The sequence below is a fragment of the Lemur catta genome, chromosome 10 (assembly GCF_020740605.2).
Source record: "Lemur catta isolate mLemCat1 chromosome 10, mLemCat1.pri, whole genome shotgun sequence".
Lineage (NCBI taxonomy): Eukaryota > Metazoa > Chordata > Mammalia > Primates > Lemuridae > Lemur > Lemur catta.
Window position 1 is genome coordinate 24,224,397 of NC_059137.1, and position 24,922 is coordinate 24,249,318.

At 44.0% G+C, this 24,922-nt stretch overlaps 1 protein-coding gene across 2 annotated transcripts in view; it reads left to right on the top strand.

Annotated features, from left to right (window-relative positions):
• EPB41L4B (erythrocyte membrane protein band 4.1 like 4B) overlaps nucleotides 1–24,922 on the top strand; it is a 131,870-nt gene that overhangs the window by 83,166 nt on the left and 23,782 nt on the right. For both annotated transcript variants that reach the window (XM_045562540.1, XM_045562539.1), the window contains exons 16-20: nucleotides 8,258–8,481; nucleotides 10,716–10,834; nucleotides 15,756–15,881; nucleotides 19,079–19,146; nucleotides 21,688–21,786. In XM_045562540.1, the coding sequence (XP_045418496.1) occupies nucleotides 8,258–8,481; nucleotides 10,716–10,834; nucleotides 15,756–15,881; nucleotides 19,079–19,146; nucleotides 21,688–21,786 (636 nt within the window). The remainder of the gene's footprint in view (nucleotides 1–8,257; nucleotides 8,482–10,715; nucleotides 10,835–15,755; nucleotides 15,882–19,078; nucleotides 19,147–21,687; nucleotides 21,787–24,922) is intronic.

The window sequence follows — 24,922 nt, forward strand, 5'->3', positions numbered from 1 at the left end:
GATCTGAGAGCACTCAGAAAAGTGATTGGCACATATGAAGATGGCATTCAAGTTCCCGGGGCAAGGGTGAATTATGCTTAGGGTGATGTTGGAACGATTGGTTCTGCATTTCAGAAAAAGTTAGAACTTTACCTCACAAGACACATAAATTCCTGATGAGTTCATAATCCAAATGTGAAAAATAAAATTATAAAAGCAGGAAGCTCATTCTCATGCCAACACTGAGCTCAGGCAAGTCCCCTCTCACCAATTAGTGTGCATTGTTACCTCCAGGCCTGAATGCCCAGTGTAGCTCCTCACCCAGCCCACGCCCACTCATCCATCCATCAGGACATCACCTACTTCAAGCATCATCACCCCAGGAAGTCTTCCCTGTTGTCGCCTCCCCAGGTGGGGTTGGGTACCCCTCCCCTGCTCAGCAAGGCAGCAGTGAGCTCCTCGAAGGCCAAGACAGCATCTCATTTGTCTTTACCCTTGTGCCTAGCACAGTGCCAGGCACAAGAGTTGGCCTTAAATGTTTATTGCATGCACTGATATTTTGTTATTCTCAGTCTAACCAGTATTAGTTGAGCACCTGCTATGTGCTTAGCACTTTTCTTAGCATAGTGGGGAACACAAAAACACGTGAGACCAGAGTCTCTGTTCCTACAGAATTAACTATAGTTGGGTAGATAAGATGTGTACACAAGCCTGTCTTAGCCGGGGTTCTGAGGAGGACTTGGATTTTCCTGATGAGTGCACTTGCTGCCTTAAATAGAAGCCGAGACAGATGGGAAGGTGCAGCAGATGGGCAGCACTTGAGGCAGCGAGTAGATGGGTGGGAGTCCTGGACTGTGTCCCAGGATCAGCTAGGTACCTGCTGTGTGACCTGGTCACCTCGCGTCTCCCCATCTGCAAAATGAGGAGGTTGGACCAAGGCAGTGGTTCCCAGCCCTGGCACACACTGGATTTAGTGCTTGATTATGATGCAGTTGGTCTGGGGTAGGGCCTGGGCATTGATATTTTTCAAAATCTCCCCTGGTTATTTTTTTTATCAGGTTTATTAATATAAACATCACATACCACACAATTCACCAAATTGTACCATGTAATGTTTTTAGTATTTTCAAGAACTCGTGTAACTATCACTACAATCTAATTTTTTTTTAATTATTTATTTTTTTGTTTTGAGACAGAGTCTTACTCTGTTGCCCAGGCTAGAGTGCCGTGGCGTCAACATAGCTCATAGCAACCTCAAACTCATGGGCTCAAGCAATCCTCCTGCCTCAGCCTCCTGAGTAGCTGGTACTACAAGCATGTGCCACTATGCCTGGCTTTTTTCCTCTATATATTTTTAGTTGTACAGCTAATTTCTTTCTATTTTTTTTTTTTTTTTTTTGAGACAGAGTCTCACTGCGTTGCCCAGGCTAGAATGAGTGCCGTGGCGTCAGCCTAGCTCACAGCAACCTCAAACTCCTGGGCTTAAGCGATCCTACTGCCTCAGCCTCCCCAGTAGCTGGGACTACAGGCATGCGCCACCATGCCTGGCTAATTTTTTCTATATATGTATATTTTAGTTGGCCAGATAATTTCTTTCTATTTTTAGTAGAGACTCGCTCTTGCTGAGGCTGGTCTTGAACTCCTGACCTCGAGCAATCCACCTGCCTCTGCCTCCCAGAGTGCTAGGATTACAGGCGTGAGCCACCGCGCCTGGCCAATTTCTTTCTATTTTTAGTAGAGACAGGGTCTCGCTCTTGCTCAGGCTGGTCTCGAACTCCTGAGCTCAAATGATCCACCCGCCTCAGCCTCCCAGAGTGCTAGGATTACAGGTGTGAGCCACTGCACCCGGCCTACGATCTAACTTTAAAACATTTTTCATTGTCTCCTCCCACAACCAGGCCTGACTAGTAAAAAGTAATAAAAAAATAAAACATTTTCTATCCCTCCTAAAAGAAACTCCATACCCATTAGCAGTCACTCTCCATTTCCCCCCATCCTCCCCAGTCTTAGGTAACCACTAATCTACTTTCTATGATTTGCCTATCCTAAACATTTCATATAAATGAAATCATACAATATTTTGCCTTTTGTGTCTGGCTTCTTTTGTGTAGCATATTTTCAAGGTTCATTTATGTCATAGAATGGATCAATATTTCATTCCTTTTTATAACTGAATGTTCTATTGTATGGATATACCACATTTTGTTTATCCATTCATCAGTTGATGGACATTTGGGTTGTTTCTGCCTTTTTGACTATTATGAATAATGCTGCTGTCAAGATTCATGTACAAGTGTGTGCATGGACATGTTTTCATTTCTCTTGGGCATATACTTAGGAGTAGGATTGCTGTCATATAACTCTATGTCTAACTTTTTCAGGAACTCCCAGGCTCTTTTCTAAACTGACTGTGCCGTTTTGTATTCCATCCAGTAGTGTATAGGGTTTTCCTAGTGATTTTAATATTTATCCAGGGTTTAAAACCACTGAACTGGATGGTATCTGGGGGGCTCCATTTCTAAAATTCCATGATTTCTTGTCCATAGTTAGATACCCAGGGCTCTCCTGAAAGACCGTGTCACCTACAATATGGCTGAGCTGTAGGGTATATGATTGGCCCCTCAGAGCACCCTGATCACTCAATCACTCAGCCTTGTTTTGTTGGGGTTTTTTGTTTGTTTGTTTTGTAGAGACAGGGTCTTGCTATATTGCCCAGCTTGGTCTTGAACTCCTGGCCTCAAGTGATCCTTCCACCTTGGCCTCCCAAAGTGCTGGGATTATAAGCATGAGCTCAGCCTCTCATTTAGCCTTGTTTTTGAGAGATAGCTCTGTGTTCCAGCTTGGGACCCTCCCCCTCCATCCCTGCCCTGCACTGGTCACAATTCTGGTGGTGGATTCTGGAGGACACCATTATTCAGTACGCAACACATTTTGATTGAACACCATGTGTTTGGCAGTCTGGCATTCCAAGTCAGGGAGAAGAGAGGCTGTGACTGGGAGTACCTATGGGATTGGGCAGGGCTGGCAGAACAACCCCCTTACCCCGCCAACCTCACTGGTTCTGCAGAACAATGCCCACCCCTAATATAGCCAATAAAGTCCCCTATGACACAGGCCCCAGTAGGAGCACCAGCTTCTCTGCAGTTGCAGGCAGAATGGGGAACAAGGTCTCTCCCGCAAGACAAGGGAAGAGAAGAAATCAGATGAACTTCAACTCTCACTTTGCATGTACCTACAGGGCACATTATTCACCTTCGCTAAGCCCCAGTGTTAAATGAGACATCAACAGCTTCCTGGCATAAAAACTGAAAATTAAACATTAAAGTGCCTAGTACAGTACTGGGCACACGGCAGCCCATTCTTCCAGGCCAGATTCCTTTTCAACAGCAAGCTCTTGGAAGATGAGGCTAGAGCCTATGTACCCCTCCTCTATCACTCACTCTGAAAACGAGGACTTGAGACTTCCCTTCCAGAATGCCAGAAACCTCATGAGCCTCGCTCATTATTGATGGTGAGCATGAAGCTGACCTCATGTCCTGGGCCTTAGCCAAGGTCCCTGAGTGCTGCTGGACCTTCTGGGGCAGGCTTGACCTTCTCTGAGGTCCCTGTGAACAGGACAGATGCACAACCTAGTGGAATTTGTGTGAATGGCGCCTCTGGGAATTCTGCCCAGAACAATCCATGATGCCATGATTAATTTCCTTAATGGACCCACAACCCCACAAAACTTCTCCATGTTAGAATCTTCAGGATGGTTCCCCGTGCATCTGAGCTGAGAAAGCTCCCAGGTCATTCTACTGCCTAAGAACCTTTGCTCTTCTAAAGACCCTTAACCTGACCAGATTCCTGCATCCAGCATCAGGCAGCTTCTCTGACCCTCATCTATTTCTCTTCCCATTTGTCTCTTTCTCAGTCTCCCCCTTAAGTAGCTTTAAGATGAAATTCACACATGTATATTTTACTTGACATGTTATTAAATGCAATTTCTCACTCCCTGCGCACACACACACACATAAACTGTTTAACTCTTTTCTCTGGGTTTTTGAAATTAAAAGCCACACACTTTTAACTTGGAAAGACAAATGCATGATACCACTGTGTTATTCCAAGTCTGTGGCAGACATCACTAATCAATCACAGCAGTCTTTCCCCCTGAGCTGGGCACAACCTCAGAATCCTTCTCCATCTTGCACTCCAAGCAGAGTGCGAATCAATTGGAGTTGGCATGAGAGACGGTATCTATTTGCCATCCCTCAGAAACTCTTACTCAAAGCTTTCCAACTCCACCTCCAGCCCTGAATGTATGCCAGATCTCGGCTACAAGACATCTTTCCCTTTGGGTGTTCATTCTCACACTCATTGTTACCATCTGAAGCTCAATCATAATTTTCTCTGCTCAAAGCAGCCCTCATTCTCCACCTCCTTTTTTCTATTAATGACACACCATTTGCCTAGTCCTCTAGGCTGAAAATATTGGAGTTTTCTGCTCCCTCCATGTCTCTGTGTTTTCCCATTCTCAAGTTCAGCCAATCCCCTCCACCCCGGTCCCTCTCTTACCTTCCATGTTTCTCTGACTTGTCCGTCTTGCCTGGGCAATCACAGTGCCCACTGTAATAGGCTTTGATAGCCTTTGGTAGGCGGCTGGCCGTAGTGGGGAGGAAGGGCAGTGGAAGATGAGACTCAGGTCCTTCCAGGCAACAGGGAATTTTCTCTGTTCTGAGCTCCCAGTCTTTGCACCTCCTAAGGACAGAAGTTATTTTCAACATATTTGAGAGACAGGAAAAATAACATTAGCAGGTTCCGGAGTCTACAGAGGAGTTGTCAAATCCCAGCTCCACACTTCATTAATCCTTCCTTCCTTCCTCCTCTCAAATATTTATGGAGCACCTCCTATGTATCAAGCAAAGGTCTTCACATTTGTAAAATGGAATCTTTTATGTAAATAGCTAGCACAGTACTTGAGACATAGCAAGTACTGGATAAGTAACTGGGAGAAAGGATTATTCTCAGACCCAGAAGTTCACCCAGAAATTGCCTACTCCACCTTGTGAGGAAACAGGTCCAGAGCAAACACCTGAGGCTTCCTTGCAAGGTAGGGGCAGAACTGAGGCCAGGTGTTTCAGCTCCAACCTGGTGCACTGTGTGCTGCCACAGTGCAGCCTCCATGGGGAGAGAGGGGCACCCTGGTTAGGTTTTAGTTTGGAGAGGTGAGGATGGGTCATGATCCCCAGAAGCCAAAATCATGCCTCTTACACGTGCACACACAACGTAGGACTGTCCTTGAGCACAGTCTCCAGAAGGCAGCTGGGGTAGATTAGAGATTCAGCTTTTAGAGCAATGTGGGAGACAACCAGTGCCATTTCTTCGAGACTATCTCCTGCATCTGCAGCAGAGGACTCGATAATCCCTCCTTCCCCTGGTGTCCCCAAGTGACAGGCCTGCAACCCCTGCTCACACAACTGCAGAAATATCCCAGAGGGCAGCTCACCTCACTCCACACACTGGGCTGGTCCAGGCCCCACCCTGTGACAGTCTCCCAACCGAGATCCTGGAGTGTCACTCCTACCAGTTAGTGCTCCACACGGCACTCAGAACGAACCTTCCAAAGCGTAACTCCTCTGCTTAAACCCTTTCCATGATAACCCAGCACACTGACCCCCTCGTAACTAGCTCCGGCTTCTTTCCTCACTTCTCTTCTTCAGACATCCGGTTCTTTCACTTCACCCACAATTCCTTTATTCATACTAGTCTTGAGGCCTGTACCAGCTGTTTTGCCTTTTCCACCTGAAAGAAATTCTGCTCACAAGAGACAATAACAGAATAACACACCGCCCCTGATTTACAGCATGTGGGTTATATAAATGGGAGAAATCCAACTATCTCCAGCAATAAATAAAGCATTTACTTCAGTTGTGGCTGGAACCAAGTGCTCAAATTATACCATTAGGGCTTTTTCTCTCTGTCCATCTACCTTTAACTTGTGCTCATCCTGTCTCCCTGTGTGCGTTGGCCTCATTCCCGCAGATACTATACTTCATGTCCAGGGAAGATGGTACAAATAGACTCAACCTCAACTTATATCATCCTTTTTTTCTCTGAGACAGGTCTGGCTCTGTTGACCAGGCTGGAGTACAGTGGAGCAATCATAGCTCACAGCAACCCCAAACTCTGGGGCTCAAATGATCCTCCCACCTTGGCCTCCTGAGTAACTAGTTCTATAGGCATGTGCCACCACACCTGGCTAATTTTTAAATTTTTTGTAGAGACAGGGTCTCCAACTCCTGGGCTCAAGTAATCCTCCTGCCTCAGCTTCCTGAGTAGCTGGGACTACAGGTGCACACCACGATGCCCAGCTAATTTTTATATTTTTAGCAGAGATGGTGGGGGGGTGGGATAGGGTTGGGGGGGTAGTGGTGTCTCGCTCTTGCTCAGGCTGGTCTCAAACTCCTGAGCTCAAACAATTCTCCTGCCTCGGCCTCCCAGAGTGCTGAGATTACAGGCCTGAGCCACCACACCTGACCTATATCATCCTTCTAACCAGAGCTGGCTGGTTGTGCATAGTAGGCGCAGTACCCTGGGCTCCCAATACTTTCAGGGGCCCACAAAAATGTTGTAATTTCTTTTAAAATCAGAAGAAGAAAATGAACTTTTAGTTGAAAAACATGTTTTAATATATGATATTGATATATTTACTTTTATACAGTCATAAAGTATAATTTTTAATTTATTTTTATAGAGAAGGGACAAGACAAAAGTGCTTAGGGCCCACACAGGTCCCAGTGAGGCCTTGCTTGACTGTCATAAACAAAGAGAGACGCTTTTTGTTTCAGTTTTCATGTGTGAAATCTCAGGGAAAACTCTTGATTGTCCCTAATTGGATCACAGGCTGTAACAAGTCACTCTAACTGGAAGGATGGAGGACTCTGGCCAGGCTTGAGTCTCAGGCCCATTTCTGAAAACCTCAACCCCTGCCAAACACTCAACAAGAAATGGGTTTCCTGTAAGAGGATTCTCTTTCAAGAATGTCCACCAAACCTTCACTGTCTACCCCAAATGCTCTTTCCCTAACACCCCCTGGAGAATGAACTGCCTGTACTCCTACATTCCCCTGGCAGTTTGTGCCAGTATGATTGGGACAGACTGAATCACAGCGTTTCCTACGCTGGGATGTGAGCTCTTGGAAGGCAGAGTGAATATCTGGATTATGGGAATGAGCAGAAAGAGGGGTGAGCCCTGCCTAGGAGTTTGAGGAGGGGGCCTGTATCTGGGCCTTAAAGGCTGGAAGTCTTCCTGGAGGAAGGGGTGTTTTCACTGGGTTTAGAGGTAAGGAAGGATTCCAGGGAGCAGAAAGAAGTAAAAGGCATCAGTATGAGAAGGAGTTCATGTGTAGAGAAAGATACAGCAGGAGATGAAGCTGAAAAGAGAATGAGACAAGATAATGGGCAGCTGGGAGTGCCGTATTGTGGTTGGTGGCTTTTATTCTGCAAGCCATGGCTCTTAACATCAATCTGCAGAGAGGCTGGAGAGGGACTGGAATTGTGCGAGCTTGGAATGTTGCACATCTTGGTGCCTTTTTCTGTAGGAATGGGCCACGGTATTCATCAGATTTCTAAAGGGATTTCTGTCTTAAAATGGTTAAGAATTAATAGAAATGGAGATGTATTCACACTCCTTGGCCCAGAATGTAATTACAGCAGCAGCACCCTGGCAGCTACTCTGCAGAGGATGAGCTGAAGGAGCAAGTAGAGCGTTGGTCAGAATACTGTTACAAGGGTCTAGGTGGGAGATGACATGGGCTTCGAACAGGTAATATTGGTAAGAAAGGAGAGAAGCCATTGGAGTTAAAAGATGTTGTAGCAGTGACATTAACAGGGGCTGTCTGCATTTGGGGGTGACAGAGTGGAAGAGAAAGTGACCCTAAGACTTCTAGTTTGCATCATAATCTTGTCATAGGATAATTGACAATTTTTTTATTATTGTTTTTATTTCTCCCTCCCATTTAGAGAATGTCTTTTTAAAAAAATAAAAATGATTCTATATTTCAAAGTTAAGAATTTTTTAAGGTACAAGGTTTAAAGTCTCTGATATATACAAATTTCCACTTTGTTCTTTAAGTACACTGTTGCCAGTTGTATTATATTTTATAATAACTCTATGGATCCATCTTTTTGAATTTATTTCTTGTGGTATTCAATGCCTAAAGAACGTCTTCAAAAGGACACCTGGAAATAGCAAGACATTTTGCTTTTCTAAATCCTGACTTTGTCGCCCTCCACAGCTACCCACTCCCTTCCCCAGTGCTCAGCACTTCGGACCGGCTGCCTTTTGGCATCGAGGAGAACGGGGGCACACCGTTCCCCCCCAAAGCTTTGGGAAGGCATCACCACCAGCACCAGCACCAACACCAGCACCAACACCACTCCAACTATGGCCTGTCACTGACCCTGGACAACAAAGAGGGACCTTTGAGGTCCCCGAACTCCAGCAGCAAGTCCCTTACAAGTGAGTAGGGGGGGAGGGGGAAGGGAGGCGGAGTGGGGATTTGGGGGAGCCATGTTGCAGGGCAAAAGTGCCTTCCCTGAACCCTCAAGACAGAAACTTTCGAGGACATTGGTACTTTAAGATGGGAGTCTGCCAACCTCCTCATTTTGTGGCAAATTAATAAAATCCTCTTTCCTTCTCAAAAAAAAAAAAAGAAAAGAGAAAGAAACTTTCAGTGCAGCAGATGATGGTGATGATGTTATACTGCGTTACCAGGTTTGGGCAACGGTGGAGGAGAGCCTTATGCATTCAGGCAGGAGCAATTTAGGGATTATGGCTTAGCCGTCAACGCCAGTTCCATTACAGGGTACCACTTCTCTCTCCACCTCATTTCTTAGCAGTTCTCTGCTTGTGCATCCCCCAGCACAGCTCAAGCTATGGAAACGAGAAAGAAGGTAGTGAGGTGGGGGCTGGGATTTCTACTTTCTTCATTACAGAAAAACCCATTCCATCCCATTTCTGATATCCCACTTCTGAGAGCAAGGTGGTGTCAGGTAGATCCAGTCTGCCCTCTGTTACAGGTCCCAGCAAGAGAACTTACAGAAATAGAGAGTAAGCAGTTATTATAGAAATATTTTTAGCAATATGATAGAATGATTTTATGCCTGTTAAATCTAATAAAAAATATGGGCTTAGATGTTGTATGCCTGTTATTTTATTTTTCTAGCAACTCACTTTTATTAATGTTTTATCAAAGTATCCATCTCTCAGGGGAAGAACTGGCTCTTTATCAAATGTGGCTGGAAAAGCATTGAGGCAGAGGCAAGAGTCAAGAAGCCTCGATTCTAGTTCTCGCTGTTGAGTCGAGTCCCCTTTCCCATCCTTGGTTTTCTCATCCATGAAATGGGGTAGAGGGCGTTGAGATGCTCGCCAAGGAACCTCCCAGCTCTGACACTGCATGAGGCTGTGAGCTGGTGAAACAGGATGACCATTCAGCCTTCACCTGTATGCCACGGGGAACAAATCTGGGTTGGCTGAGCCGGAAATGGGAACTCATCCCCCACTTGGTATTGAAGAGTCAGAACTCTGTCCCCTCATCACTGTCCACACTGCCCTTGCCCAAGTGCCTGCCTTATCTTTTTGTAGCTGCGTAAATGTAACAGCCTCCTAAGCGTCACTCCCTCCAGTGCAGTCTCCATATAGTAGCTGCCAAAGGCATAGCTCTCACCAGATAGCTCTGACCAAGTGCCTTAAGACCTTTCAATAGCTCCTCACTGTCCTGGGATAAAGCCCACATTTTTGAGCCAGGTCCACACACAGATCTTCACAGCCTGGCCCCTGCCAAGGTCTCCAGCCTCTCCCTGACTTCTCCCTACACTTTAGCTACACAGAACTACTCTCCTCTCAGCACCTACTCTGCCAGGTCCCAGCTCTGTCCTTTGCATCTGCCTGGAATCCTTTTCTCCACCCTAGGGAACTCCTACACATCCCTCAGGAACCCGCTCAAATGTTACCTTGTCAGTGAAACGTTTTCTAACACCCCTTCCCCATATGGCTGGCGTGCCTTCCCTCTTGCTCCTATAGCAATAGCAGTTAAATAAATCTTTTATCACTCTTCTTTGGAATATCTGTACATGCATCTGTCTCCCGCATTAGACTAGAATGTTGTATCATTCACCTTTATTCCAGCTCCCAGATCTCAATTGCTAACAATATTTGGTATAAGTTTTAATATGTAATGAATATTTAATATTTAATGAATATTTAATGTGTTAATGAATAAATTCAAACTAGAGGGAGAAGTAGTAGCAAACTAATCCAAAGCAGTACAAAAATCAAAATCGATGGATTTGATTTTAGAAACATAACATGGCTTTTAAAGGCATATTTTATGCTGGTTAGCCCAAGAACTAATCTTTCCAATTCGCATAGTGCTTTTCCATTTTTAAAGCACTTGTACATGAATGACCTCATTTAGTAGTCACAGAAACCCTGCAAGGTAAGTAATTTTATTTTCATTTTAAAATGGCTCAGAGAGATAAAGCAACTTACCCAGAGCCATCCAGCTCAGAAGTGGGGGAATTAGGCCTGAAACCTTGACCTCAGCTAATGCATACTCAAGGCATGTGAACTGCTGGAGGAGAAGGAGGCAGGCAGAGAGGGTGCAGGGAGTTGGGCTCTGCAAGTGTCCCCTTTCCTCTGTACCTTTCTGTTCTTTCAACCTTTCCTTATTCATTCCCCTGGCCACTTTGTAGAACGGAGTCCAGGAACACCTGCCTTGTACAGTGAAGCCGCTGCCCATCTAAAGAAGTTGGAACTGGACACCGTGAAGGCTGCTGGACCCTGGCCGCCTCTGCACATCAACATAAACAAGGTGCCCAGGGCCGGGGCTCTGCCGTGAGCATGGGCTTGGCGCTTGCGTCAAACCTCTGATCATGACCCTGGCCTGCCTGCCCCGAAACCATGTGCCTTTGCCTTGGAGGGATTTCTACTCCATCTCTCCTGACATTTCTGCTCAGGCTGTCCCTCAGGAACAAACATTTACTGACCTTCCTTTTGGGTGAATTATAGCATTAGGCATTGCCCTTGGTGTTTTGGCCAACAGGCCAAATCTGCCTGTGAGTTGCTCTCCCTCCTTCTAGACTGAAAGCTCCACGAGGGAGCACCCGTGTTTACCTCTTGCCATTTTTACCCCCTGTCCCCTTCAATAGTGCCTGGCATCTAGTAGGCGTTCAATAACCACTTGCAGATGGAGGAAGGGAGGGATTAAAACAGACAGGGAGGGAGAGAGGGCAGGAGTAAGCTCCCTTTTGACTAAAGCTATTCTTACATCCAAATGGGCAGCCTCGTAGAAGCCAAAATTTGTCTTAGAACTGTAAATGCCGGTGCTGCATTCAGCCTTCTCAGCATCGGAGACCAGAGGAAGGGAAATGGCTTCTCAAGGTTGCACAGCCATGGATTCAGGGGCTGAACCCTGCGCCTCTGGCTCCCCAATCCAGTGCCTTTTGCACTTCAACATGCTTCTTTGCTTTCTATTTCTATTCTCAACTTCGGCACTAGTGACATTTTGGCCTGATAACCCTTCGTTATGGGGGCCGTCCTGTGCATTGTGGGATGTTTCTCAGCCACAACCCACTAGATGCCAGTGGCGACCCCCATCCAGTTGTGACAACCAAAAACCTCTCCAGACATTGCCAAATGCTCCCCCTAAAGAACAAAATTGGCCTAGGTGGGAACCACTCTTGTACACATATTTTAATTTTAAAAATCCCCAAAGGAATAGTCTTGTTCACTCATGGGTCATTTCTTCTACCCTAATGCTTAGCTTTGTCCCTGTATGAGAGGGAATAGGAAGAATCTGGAAGAACTGGCTTGGGAATCTCCCCCTCCTAACCTGCAAAGCCTTGGAAGGTTGTGTCTCATGCCTTCCCTCCGCCTCCCACCTGTCCCCCCTACCCCCGACAATCCCTCCGCAGGGCAGCCCACAGGCCCTTTGATCACTGATGGCCTCGCCTTCAGGTTTAACCTTAAAAGCCCTGCTCACCCACTTGTGCTTCCACATCACCCTCCCTGATGGCTGGCTGGAAAGAATAGGTGGCACTTACATTCGCTCCAAACAAATCCTTATTGAGCAGGCCTGCACTGGATGCTGAGGATTGAACCCAATTCATCACATGCCCCCGACTGGTCTTCTTTCTCTTAATCTCTTGCTTTTCAATTTTTCTTCTACAGTACACATGATAAATGGTTTTAATGGGTGCTTACCCAGAGTTTGACAAAATCTCAAAATACTTTGCAAGGAAATACAGCATGTAGTGCAGCACAGAACTCACAAGTGCTATAGTAATTTGTAGTTGCCATGACTATTGCTGGGACATTGAGAATAGTGGCTTCTCTGGGTAAGGCATACCTGAGACACCTATGGATTACTGGCATGTCCCTAGAGCTCAAGCTATACCTCCCCTCCACTAAAAGAAATGCATCAGTAAGCCAGGAAGCTAGAGTGATGTGACTACGCAGTTAACTTTTTGTTCTAACACATAAGCAAAACATATTACTTCACACTATGATTCTTTATCATGAATAAAATATTACTTGCCACAGACCTCACTTCTAATCATGACACCACAATTGGAAACCACTGGCTTGGATGGCTTTTAAGGTTTTTTCCCCGCCTCAAGGATCAAGAATCCTCTAATTCTTCTCAGGTCTGGATAACTTCCTGTTCTGGACTGAATGGTGAGAAATAATTTTCACTGCCCAGTTCCAAAGTTGTAACCAAAATTATCACAGGAATTTAAATCTCATCAGATTTCAGATGTACAAACAATTTGTGTGAATAATTTAAACATGCATCTGATCATTTCTTATCCCCAAATGATATATCCCCAAACAGATGGACTGTTTCTAACTATAATACTACAATAATATCAAAGCCCAATTGTCATTCTTTTCTATGTCTTGAAATCTGCATTCCAATGTTGAACTATAAAGTATCTTTACACAATTCAAATTGATTGAATGTAAAATATAAAATATGGTCATGCTAAAGAGGGAAAGCACAATGTTCCTGGAGCCATCCTCCAGGCTGGAATTATGGTCTTACAAGCCAGATGTTTATCTCCCAAAGAGATGCCTTTTACACAAACAAATTCATATAATGATGCAAAAATTTTCCAAAGTTTATATTGGCCTTCACCTGAGTCCATTCATACAGAGGAACATTACCATGGTTGCTATGTCCAGATAGAAAAAGAACATGCCAGCTTGAGTTTTATGGCCAAAAAAAGCAGTTTAGAATTAGTAAATTCAAGAGGAACATCAATGATAGATTCTCATCCTTTTCTTATTTTAGCAGCATTCCATTTTTTAAAGTAGGTCTTAGGTCATTACTGTCAATATAACTACATCCCCTTAAGCAACTGTCACAAGACTCAAATGGGCTTCATAACCAATTTAATTCTTATATCCCAGCATGCCATTCAAAAAAAGTAAATCTAATTAAAAAATTATCTTTTCATACACCAGTGAAAACATCCATCAATTTTCATAATGTAACAGGATTTGCAAACACAGGATAAATTATCTTAAGGGTATACTGTAAACTTAACCTTTCAAAATAAATGATACTTGTTTGCTTAAAGGAGAATGCTAAGTCCCTCTGGGTAATGACTCCAATCAAATGAGCCAGTTTTCTTTAAATCCAACTTGATGGCTCAGGATTGATCATTAGTGTCCTTGCATCCAATGCTTTTTGTTGTTGTTGTTGTTATATCTTCTTTTCTAACATGAATCTAACATGAAAGTGCTGCTAATATCATTTTTTCTCATTTGTTCATCATAACAACCTTATGAGGAAAGAAACTAGGATTGGGGGAGCTAGCATGGCTGAGTAGTCAAGAGTTCTGGGCTCACGCCTGTAATCTTAGGACTCTGGGAGGCTGAAGTGGGAGGATCGCTTGAGCTCAGAAGTTCCAAACCAGCCTGAGGGAGACCCCATCTCTACTGAAAAAAAAAAAAGCAGAGAAATTAACTGGGCATTGTGGCACATGCCTGTAGGCCTGGCTACTCAGGAGGCTGAGACAGGAGGATCGGTTGAGCCTGTAAGTTTGAGGTTGCAGTGAGCTATCTGATAATGCCACTGCACTCTACCTGGGGCAGCAGAGCGAGACTCTGTTTCAAAAAAAAAAAGAGCTCTGGCTTTGGAGTTAATAAAAGTCACTATTCTTGGGTGGGAATCTTGGTTCTTCTGCTTCTTCCTGTGTGACCCGAGACAAGTGACTTCCCATCTCTCTGTTATGTTTTTCTCATCTATAAAATGGGGATAATGATAGTACCTACCTCCAAATGGGTTAAATGACATGATTCAGTGAGACTTGCATATGAAATGCATAGTCAGTGGCTAACCCATAATAAGATCTCAGTAAATGTTGGCTACTGGTATTATTTTTCTTTTTATCATCACTGTCATCATCATCTCTTTTAAAATGGTGCAAGTAAGGGAAAAAGCTGAGATTCAAATCCAGGTCTTGTGTCTCTGCCTATTTTGCTATTACATAAAATCGGTGAGTTCTGTTTGCTCTACCAAATGATTCTCTATGTGTTTGGAGGTCCTACTGGGAAACTGTATACTATGTCCTCTTTTCTTTATTAAATAATGTCAGCCAGCCAATTGCCTTATACTTCCTCTGTGGCTTTCATAATATTCCTACTGTGTATACCAAGGTGTTCAATAGGACTTTTGAATTAGTGAATAAGATTAATTTTGGAACTTGAAGAACTTGAGGGCTTTGGAACATTTATTCTTGTCCTGGTTTATGGTGGCTGACATGCCACATTTAGTCCTGATATTACTGAACTGACTTCTAACAATCATATGGTCTTGCCTTTCTTATTAAATACATGTCTCTTCTAATAATAACTGTATATCATCATAATCTTCTTCAGCAGTATTTATTAGATACCTACTGTGTGCCAGGCACTATAATAGCATTGGGATATGCAATAAGCACAATAGGCATGGTTAACAATAAGACATTACTTCCCCGAATGTGGTGACTATACCATCAAAGACGATTTCAGGTTATACACATGGATGAGTACTTTTCATTTTAATAGGTATATAAATATCTTCATGCATATTCTATATAATAGTCATAAAACCTATGATTTAAAAGAGATTTTTGCTCTGGACAGAGTTCAAATAGGTAGTCCTGGATAATCCACCTCAACTGGATCACATGAAGTATAGGGACATGTTCAGTGAATACATGGGATGTGGCAAAAATAGTGAAAGTGGGGCCAAATTACTGGAGTCCAAGACACTCTACAGTAAAGTAACATGGATACAAATTGCTTGTTGAAAGTCACAATTTACCAATGAATATTATGCACACTGTCCCTTGACCCAACACGTCACAGAATTGAATCTTTCTGTGGAAGGGAGCAGTTGTGCGGCAAATAGCACCGGCCTGGGCTGTAGGAAACAAAACCCGGATCCTGGTTCCGCCACTGGCCCTGGCTACGTGATTCTGGAATAGCCTCCTTCCTCTCTTTGAACCGTTACCCCCACTTCTGATAGGTCCGCCCCCTACTTCGTGAGAGCACAAGATGATGTGCCTGTGAATCCTGTGCAAACAGTAAAGCGCTGGTAAAAATACAAGGAGTTGGTGACGCCCTCATCGTGTATTTAGGTCTGTGTGTTACCTGCAGTCTCGAGAGTTGGGAAGAGTGAGCGTACGCGTTTTCTTTCCTCCTCGTTTACAGTCTGTTGTTCGTATTTTGGTTTGTCTCAGGCTGAAGAAAAGAAAGTCTCTGAGAAAACTCTCCAGACCCCGCTCCTGCCTTCCCCTGTGGCAGATCACGTGAAGTGTAACATTCTGAAGGCCCAGCTGGAGAACGCTTCCCGCGTGAACGTCCAGGTGCGTGGCGCGCATGCGCTCCTTTGCCCCCGTGGCCCAGGCTTTCCTCGATGCCCCCGGGAAGAAAGAGGCGCGGGCAGGACTGACGTGTTGTGTCAGGCAGAGGCCAGGCAGGAGACAGGAGCCGCAGCTGGCCTGTGAACGGAATTTTAATATAAAGAATTATTAACTGGTGTACAGCTATTAGTTAGGTATGTGAAAGGGCAAAAAGAGAACTTGAAGGAAGTGGTTCTCAAACGTTAACGTGTGTGAGTCACCCGGGAGCTGCGCCGCATCCCTGGGGACTCAGGGAAATGAAGTGGGAGCTCACGAATCTGCATTTCTGACAAGCCCGCGGGACCACGCTTTGAGCGACGCTACTCCAAGATACTAGAGGTAGACACTGCAGGCAGCGCCTTCCTTCCCTACGGCGGAGGGAACAAAGAGTGCTGTAAATACTAACATTTAGATGTTTGGAGGAGAAGCCCTGTGGAGTGGAATCTCAGACTTCTGAGCAGAGGTCGCTCTAGCCCGCGGGGGTGCCTGTGAGCTCTGAGGATGAGCCCGGGAGACCGGACCCAGACTCTGAGGAGGGCACGTCAGCTGGGCGCTGAGACGACGCCTGAGGTGGACGCCATGAAGCTGCATCTGCCGGTGCTGGAAAACTGCAACTCGCATTCAGCTGCTGCTGCGGGAGGAAGTGCCACCGCGGGGGGTGAAGGAGCAAGGCTGGAGTGACTCACAGGAGCGGGAAGCAGGCGCGAGGGAGCAAGTCCCTCCCCACGAGCGCCCCCTATTGACAGAACCTGTCACGGAGCCAGCCGGCAAAGCAGAAAGAAGGTCTGCAGGCTCTTGAGCCAGCTCCACAAAGAAGAGGTTCAAAGGGTAGATTTGGAGATAAAAGATGATAGTTTAATAGCTGCCATAAATTTCCCCACTTGCACCCGTGACAGATATCACGGGTTGACCACTTCACTCTTTCCCTAAATACAGCCTCAGAATCCTTTTCCACGTGGTGGGTGTTCCAAGGAGACGGCACCAGTTGATCAGAATTGGCACTCACGTAGAAATCCGTGTGCCATCCCTGCTCTGGAAACATTATATAAAAAGCTGCAGTTGGCCATGATTTCATTAGAAAAACATATAACTATCTTCTTCATTCCTTATGAACTTAATGTCTATGCTGATGTTGCCAAGGGTGAAGTAAATATTCAGTAATCTCTTACATTATTATTGCTGTTTATGTATGTAGCCATCTGAATAATTAAGGTCCTTCCAGAATATACCATGAAAGACAAGAGAAAGCTTACAGAATGTCTTCCATGTTGGAGTTCTGATGTACATAGGAAGCAGTGAGAACACAAGTTTCAAAGTCATATAGCGTGGGTTTAAATCTTCATCTACCATTGATCGGCAATGTCACCTTGAGCTTGTTTGTTAGTCTCTCTGAGGCTCAGTTTTCTCATGTATTAAATGGAAATAATAATATCTACCACTTTAGGTTACTGCGAAGATTAAATTAGATGATCTATGTAAAGTACCTGACACGGTGCCTTGCTCTACCATTGTGGAGATATTGACAGTAATGACACAGTTGTGGTGTGATGAAATTCTCAGGGGCACTGATTACTTGAAGATAACAGTGGTAGCACTTTTTACAGGACAGTCAGGTTCACTTCCCATCACAAACTCAGTTATGTCAAAGTTATAGTCACAAATTCTCTTTGTCTTAATATATGCCATTTTATACTATCACAGAACAAATAAAATTGAGATATATTTCACCATTTACAAAGCTGATATTATCTACATTAGAAAGCTCTAGCATGTTCCCAGTAGCCACATGCTGTAGGTATTATTTGTGGAGAACCTGTGTTTCTGCTCCAGTGAAGGGGTGCAGTGTATCGGAAATATTTCATTTTGTAAAGCCTAGGGAAGAGATGAGCAATAGGTGAGAAGAAAAGAAAATGTCCTGGCCAAACAAACATAGTGGAAGGGCATGAAAGCAGGAAAAAAGTACGGGAGGTATGAAATCGGTAATTTTAGAGCAGTGTTTTCCAAGATATTACAAGGAGCACAAGCCCCACAGGATTCTCCCTAATAACTCTGGATACGCTGCACACTAAGTCCCATGGGACCATCCCAATGCCCATTAGCCTCTTAGAGGCTCTGAGAAGTCCTGCAGGAAAGAAACCTGTTTTACTTTCTTTCACACCTAATTGGCCACAGAACAGTCTGTGAAGTAGCTCCTGCTGTCATCTGCGGAATTAGTGTTCACGAGAACTCAGAAATATGCTTTGGGAATCCCTGGTTTAGAGGGTTTTAAGGGGTTGTGATAGAGGCAGGGAACTTGGTGCACAGCCAAGCGCACTGCTAGGGGTTTACGCGTTAATTCCCCAGGGGCATCCATGCAGAGTGAGGGAAAGGAAACAGACGTCAAATAGGCCAACAGAAGTATGTGCTGACTCTAAAAAAGGCCTTGATCAGGAATCAGGGCTGGATCCATAGGTGGTTAACCGTGGCTGGCTAACGATGCAGTGCCCTCCAAGCTGGTATCCTTGAAATCTTTGCTCAATGTGTATTTAGAAGAGAAGCCAAGCTCTGTGTGTTGTGCTGGGTGTTAGGGCCACAGGCTCCTGCATCTCCCATTGACCTCCTGTGTGCAGCCAGCTGGCCTGCCTGGCTGAGTGGGTGTCCTTCCTCCCAGCCATTCTTCATGAGACTCCCCAGAGGGAAGAGGACAAGGCTTCTCTCAAACTCAAGTGACGTAATTCCTGCCAGGCTGTTACGGTTGTTATGCTGATGTGAAAGGACACATTCCGAATTCCTTTATAAACTGTCAGCGCTATGTGAGCACAGAGCTGATTATTCTTCCTGATCTGAACTCTGAGGTGAGGGATTAAACTGTGGGTTTGGCTTTTCCCACACCATCCCACTCTCATTCAAGCCTCAGCTGGCACATAGCAGGTGCTCAGTAAAAGCATGAATGCAAGAATCGACTACATTTGAATGATTGTCTTAATCCCATTACTCAAGAAAACATTTTTTGTTAACTTCTATGAACACCAGAACAAAATTCACTGTTAATTGAATACTTGATGAACTATTTCCTTGGTCCACCTGCACATTTCTATAATCTTTCCAATGTGAGAGACTTGAAAACATTTTTGCATACCAACATATTCAGTTTTGACTAACCTGACTGTTTTCTTTGATAGGTTGGAAAAGAAGAATCAACGTTTGTAAATATCAATAAGAAATCCAGTCTTCAGGACGCTAATGTAAGGTCTGTTGCTTCTTGTTTGAATGGGGAAATGATACTCTCTGTATCATCAACATTATCCTCAAAACATTGCTCATGAGGGCATTTGCTGATAAAATCAGAGGGGAAAAATAAAACTGAGAAAATGTAAGCCCAGAGAGATGGAAAAAAACTGGATTAAACAACTTCCTTTAGGCCTCAAAAATGCTGCATATTCTGTTTTAACACCTCTGCCTGCTGTACTAACAGAAATCAATCACTTTGGGTTGTCTCCCAAGTGTGTAGACCTGACCTTATCACTTCCCTGCTTAAAGTCCTTTAAAGGCTCCATGTGCTCTCAGAATTGAGTCCAGACTGCTTAACAGAGTGCAGGAAGCCCTTCGTGACCAGCCTTCTGCTCACTACTCCTGTGAGTTCTTCACTCTGCCCTTGGCCCATGGCTGTGACCCCATGTGCTGGAGCCACACATGCTCTTTACGCTTCTAGGCCACCACCACCCCAAACCCAAAGGAAATCCTTCTTCTCCTGATTCCACAGAGAACAGAAACTCTTCCTTTCTCAGCCCAAATGAGTAGCAACCTATAGATCACAGTGGCCCCAATGTTACCTAGTGGTTTCCTAACACCAGCAGTGTCTCCCTAGGGGAGAGTTTCCCAAAATGGGTCCAAGGACCACTGCATCAGAGTCTCTTGTTAAAAACACAGACTCTTGGGTCCTACTCCAGACCTTTTAGATCCTTTGTGTATAGGTGTGTGGTAGGGGTTTGGTGGGTGCCAGTAGAAACAGGATTTTAACAAGCATCCCAGGTGATCTAGATAGAACCACTCTCCCGGGGAATTCTTATACTTGATGCCAAAAATAAAAGCTAACATTTCTCTCTATTACTTTATGATTCCTAATCTGTTCTTGGTATAAATTTTTGTCTTTTTCCAGAATTATACACCCAACTGCCTCTAGGACTTTTCAAAAACTTACTTCATCTCTTCCCACCCCACCTCACTATCCTTCACCTGTTTTCCAATCTTGCCTAATGGCATCATTACCTACGCCTTATCCAGGCCTGAAACCTGGGAGTGCTTGATTTTCTCCTACTCATTCCCTCGTCTAACTGGTCTCTAAGTCCTGCCAATTTGACTTTTATTATCTTCCACATCCATCCTCTTCTCTTCATGACCATAATCCCTGCCTGCTTTGCACCCTCATCATTTCTCTTCCGGGATTACTGGTACAACAGTCTTCTAAGATGCTCCTGGCCTCCTTTCCCCAGGGTCCTCTTCATTGTTCTAAGGACTTTCTAAAAAATGAGTCTGGCTATACCACTCCCTTGCCGGAAACATTGGGAGACTGCCTTTGCCTTGAGTGTAGACGCCTCAGCCTGAGGCCCTTCACCACCCTACTTTCCCTTTGGTGGAAACCCCCTGCTCTTCTGCTGGGACCTCACCTGTCAGCAGTTCCAGTGCCCTGCACTTAGCCTGGTCTCCACTCTGTCTCCCACCTTAGTGGTCTTTCCTCCATCTGGTCCATCTGGTTAAGAGGAAACTCCTCTACGAAACTTTCCCAGACACCAACCATTGCACCCAAGCAAAGATGTGCTCCCCCTACTAGACTAGAAGTTCTTCCAGGGACCATGTTCCATTTACTCTAAGGGTCCCCACTTGAGTAAATCATGAACCTAGAATACAGTTGACTCCAATTCCTTATTTGTTCATTCATGTGTTTATCCAACAAACATTTATTAGGCACTAGCCACATACTTACCATATTAAGCACTGAATAGAAGAGAAAATGAAGACCCAGATGTGTTAATTGACTTGTGAAGGGTCCCTTATTGAGGACCTCAACTTGTTTTGATGCCTTTCTGATCAAAGAAGATAATTACTGATTTTCTAAAAATGAAATAGTCATGACCATTACAAAAATGTGTGAAAACTTTTCCTTAAAATAATCACTGTTTTGAGTAGGGCCCATATCTGGCATAAATTCTTGAGGAAAGATAAAAGTGAAATGTAATTTTTAACATTTTCATATGTACATAGAATTAAAATGTTTTAGAGCAAGTCCTAAAGGTCTTCTGATTATGCATTTTTCACATAAAATCTACTGTGGTTCTTTATCTTGTTTAAAAAAACAAAATACATAGTCTGTGCTATGTTTAAAATAGAAAAGCTACCAGATTACTTGAAAGTAAAAACAAGTTATCTATAGGTTTCTCTTGATTTTACTGACAAAAAGTTATGAAACAAATTATGAACCTCATAATTGGGGTTGGGTGGCTGCCTGTTTTGGGCAGAGAAATTTTATTTGGTACCCCAATTATATTTAATTCCCCCACTTGCTATATTTTCTTCCCTATGATTTGGGGGGTTTTGTTTTTTTATTTTTGGATTTTCTACAATTTTTAAAAATAATTATTAAATAAGTAGCATAGAAAGGTGAAGAAAATAGACTTTTTGACTATCAATGTTATTAAGGTATAAATTAACTGAAAAAGCAGTCTCTTTGGACAAAATAAGACCATACAAATTTTTTTGTTGGTGTTGTTCTGTTTTTTTGGTATGTCTCTAGAAGTCCTATTCCTATACGTGTGGAAACTACTCAGCCAGCTGTGGAAAAGCCAGAAATCAAGCCTCCCCGAGTGAGGAAGTTAACAAGACAGTATAGTTTGTGAGTTCTATACTGCAATTTTTTAAAATTATAACAACTATGGTGATGCTAAATGTCTGGGTATAAATGCTTCTTGGCCCCTCAGACCATTCCCAGAGAGCCTTCCCCCCAAATTCCATTTATTTACAATTTAGGTTATAATGGGACTAGACCTTTCTCCCTGAAAATATTACATAATTGGGATATATATTCATTATTGATTACTGTGTAACAAATCACTCTAAAGTGTCACAAAACAATCCACATTTGTCACCTCACAGTTTCTGTGGGTTGGGAGTCCAGCCATGGCTTAGCTGGGTCTTTTGTGTCAGAGGCTCTCACGGGCTGCATTCAAGGTGTCAGCGGGGACTGCAGTCTCATCTGAAGGCTTATTCACACGCTGCTGAGAGGATTCATTTCCTTGAGGGCTGCTGGGCTGAGGGTACCGTCAGTATGTAGTCACATAGGGCTCTCCAGGATTCTGCATCAGAGAAAGCACACAAGAAGAGCCAGAGAGAGTGCCAGCAAGGCCAAAGTCACAGTCTTCTGTAATCTAATCACAGAAATGACATCTCATCACTTTTGCCGCATTCCATTTATTAAAAGTGAATCACTCTGACCCGCCCACACCGAAGGTGAGGGATTACACAGGGGCAGGCATACCAGGTCGGGGATCATTGTGGACTATATCAGAATCTGCCTTCCACAGCATGTTAGTGAAATGGTAGCATGGTCTGTCAACAGAGCCAAAGCTAATCACTGAGCTTTGAGACCTGTAGTAGGAGCCATTTCCCAAAGTGTCCCAGAACCACCAGGGCCCATCCAGTTCTGTTGGGCTTAACAAAAGTCTCTTGGCTACTGGGTGCACCAGACTGTTCTAGGCATTGACAGGGAATAGTAAAGTGACTTTGACAATTCCCATCCAAGGACACATTTTATTGGAGGAAACGTCAGAGTCACAAATAACTATAATCCTAAGAAGATAGTTAAATGCAGTCATAGTTAAATGCAATCCTAAGAAAATAGTTAAATGCAGTGGAGGTATTAGTAATAGTTGTACTAATCACAATGGTAGTTCCCATTTCTTGACCTTGGCTACGGCCCAGGCACTGTGCCTGATCTCTGGATGGAATGGAAAGCCTGGGGGCTCTGGAGCTGGAAAGGCTTCTCTTAGGGCCCTGGCTAGTTTACAGCTGTGAGCTCTTGCGAAGATTACTCTTTGAGCCTCTCTTTCTTCCTCTGTAAAGTGAGTGAGATACTAACTACTTCTGAGGCCTTTCGTGAGGGTTAACATGAGACCATGTGGCTAAAGCTCCTAGCAAGGAGTGTGGCCATAGATGTGTTCCTCTTCCTCATTCTTTAGGACCTGGAAGCTTCTGAGAAAAAGTCAAATTTAGGAGGTACCCAGAGTGCAAAGTGTAGGATGGGGAACGTAACGCCAGATGCAGTTCTGAAACAGCCATCTCAGTCCGCCATTTGAACCGTGAAAAGGAAAAGAGGCATGCATGCGGGTTTTTAAGGGCAGACGCATTCCCACCTCATTAGCCTTAATAGAAACTTCTGGACAGGATTGCAGCTGCACTTCCTAGGAAAGTCAAAATGAGTAAGGTTCAAATAATTAACAGTCCTAATGATCTCTGGGGGACAAATTAAACCACAAAAATCTGTTTCCCCTGAGGGTAAAGCTGGCAGAACTTGCCTTTCCCTGTACATTTCAAAACTCAAAATGTTATCATCACTTATTTGATATGTAATCATGTTTGAGAGAATGACTGACTGGTATGTGACCTGGAAGGAAAGAAAATTTCACTAACTCACCAAATTGGCTCTTTTAAGGAAACCCTTTTTTTGTTTTTGAGACAGAGTCTTACTCTGTTGCCCCGGCTAGAGTGCCATGGCGTCATCCTAGCTCACAGCAACCACCAAAACTCCTGGGCTCAAGTGATCCTCCTGCCTCAGCCTCCCAAGTAGCTGGGACTACAGGCATGCACCACCACGCCCAGCTGCTTTTTTCTATTTTTAGTTGTCCAGCTAGTTTTTTCTATTTTTAGTAGAGATGGGGTCTTGCTCTTGCTCTGGCTGGTTTCGAACTCCTGACCTCAAGTGATCCTCCTGCCTCGGCCTCCTAGAGTGCTAGGATTACAGGCGTGAGCCACTGTGCCCGGCCAAGGAAAGCCTTTTCAAACCTCTAACTTCACATGTGTATTTCTTAAGCTGCCCCAAAGTATTCTGCTTTGAACATCAAAGAATGGCAGCATTTTCCCATTAGTAGAAAATAGCAAAATTAATGGATGGGATTTTCCCAGGGTCAAGTTTTTGTCCCTTGGAGAGTTCTTGAATCCTTAACACTGGTTACCACTCATTTGCCCATCTCTCTAACTCATAGATATTGATAAATTTCGTAAACAGTAAACACATGGTCAAGGAATGCGGATGGGAGAACTCAGATTTCTGATTTTATGGAAATATTTTCTGCACCATCAGTTTTGAGATACAGATATGTGTGCCCACACAACTCTTTTGACTGTTGTAATATTCCTAGTTCCTAGGCTGGAATTATGCGTATTCGAATTTTAGGTGACTCTAGCAAGAGCATCATTTAACATTCAGGTGCTCCGAACAAGTTTTCGAACTGCTGCTTGTAAGGATACAAACAAAACCCTCAGCCACAGTCTTCCCTGGAAATACGACAGGGCAGAAATTTGGGGCTGCTGCACTCAGAAAAAAGGGAGGAGGAGGGGAACTCTGCAGAGAGTTTGAGGCAGCTAAAAGTGTCATTTTAATACTGAAACTAGTTAGTATGTTTAGAAAATTATGAGCTGTTTTTTTTCCAGAAATATAACTTTATTTAAAAATAGTGTAAAAGTCTAAAAAAATTTCAATAGGCAAGACAGAAAAGTCCCAATTTCCTGGAACCAGAGCATCAAAAATAACCAGTGTTCATAGTTGATGACTATTACATTAGACATGTTTTTATGCACACATATTGTTAAAATAGGAAGAAATAACTTCAAAGCAAAGATCATTCTCTACATAAAATTTTACTCATTAAAGTGTTGTTTTGTGAATTTAACATGCATTTACCTCAGACACTGAGGTAAAATTAGAAGACTTGCTGAATTTTAAATGTTTCTTTGCCACAAGATCTAAGACAAAA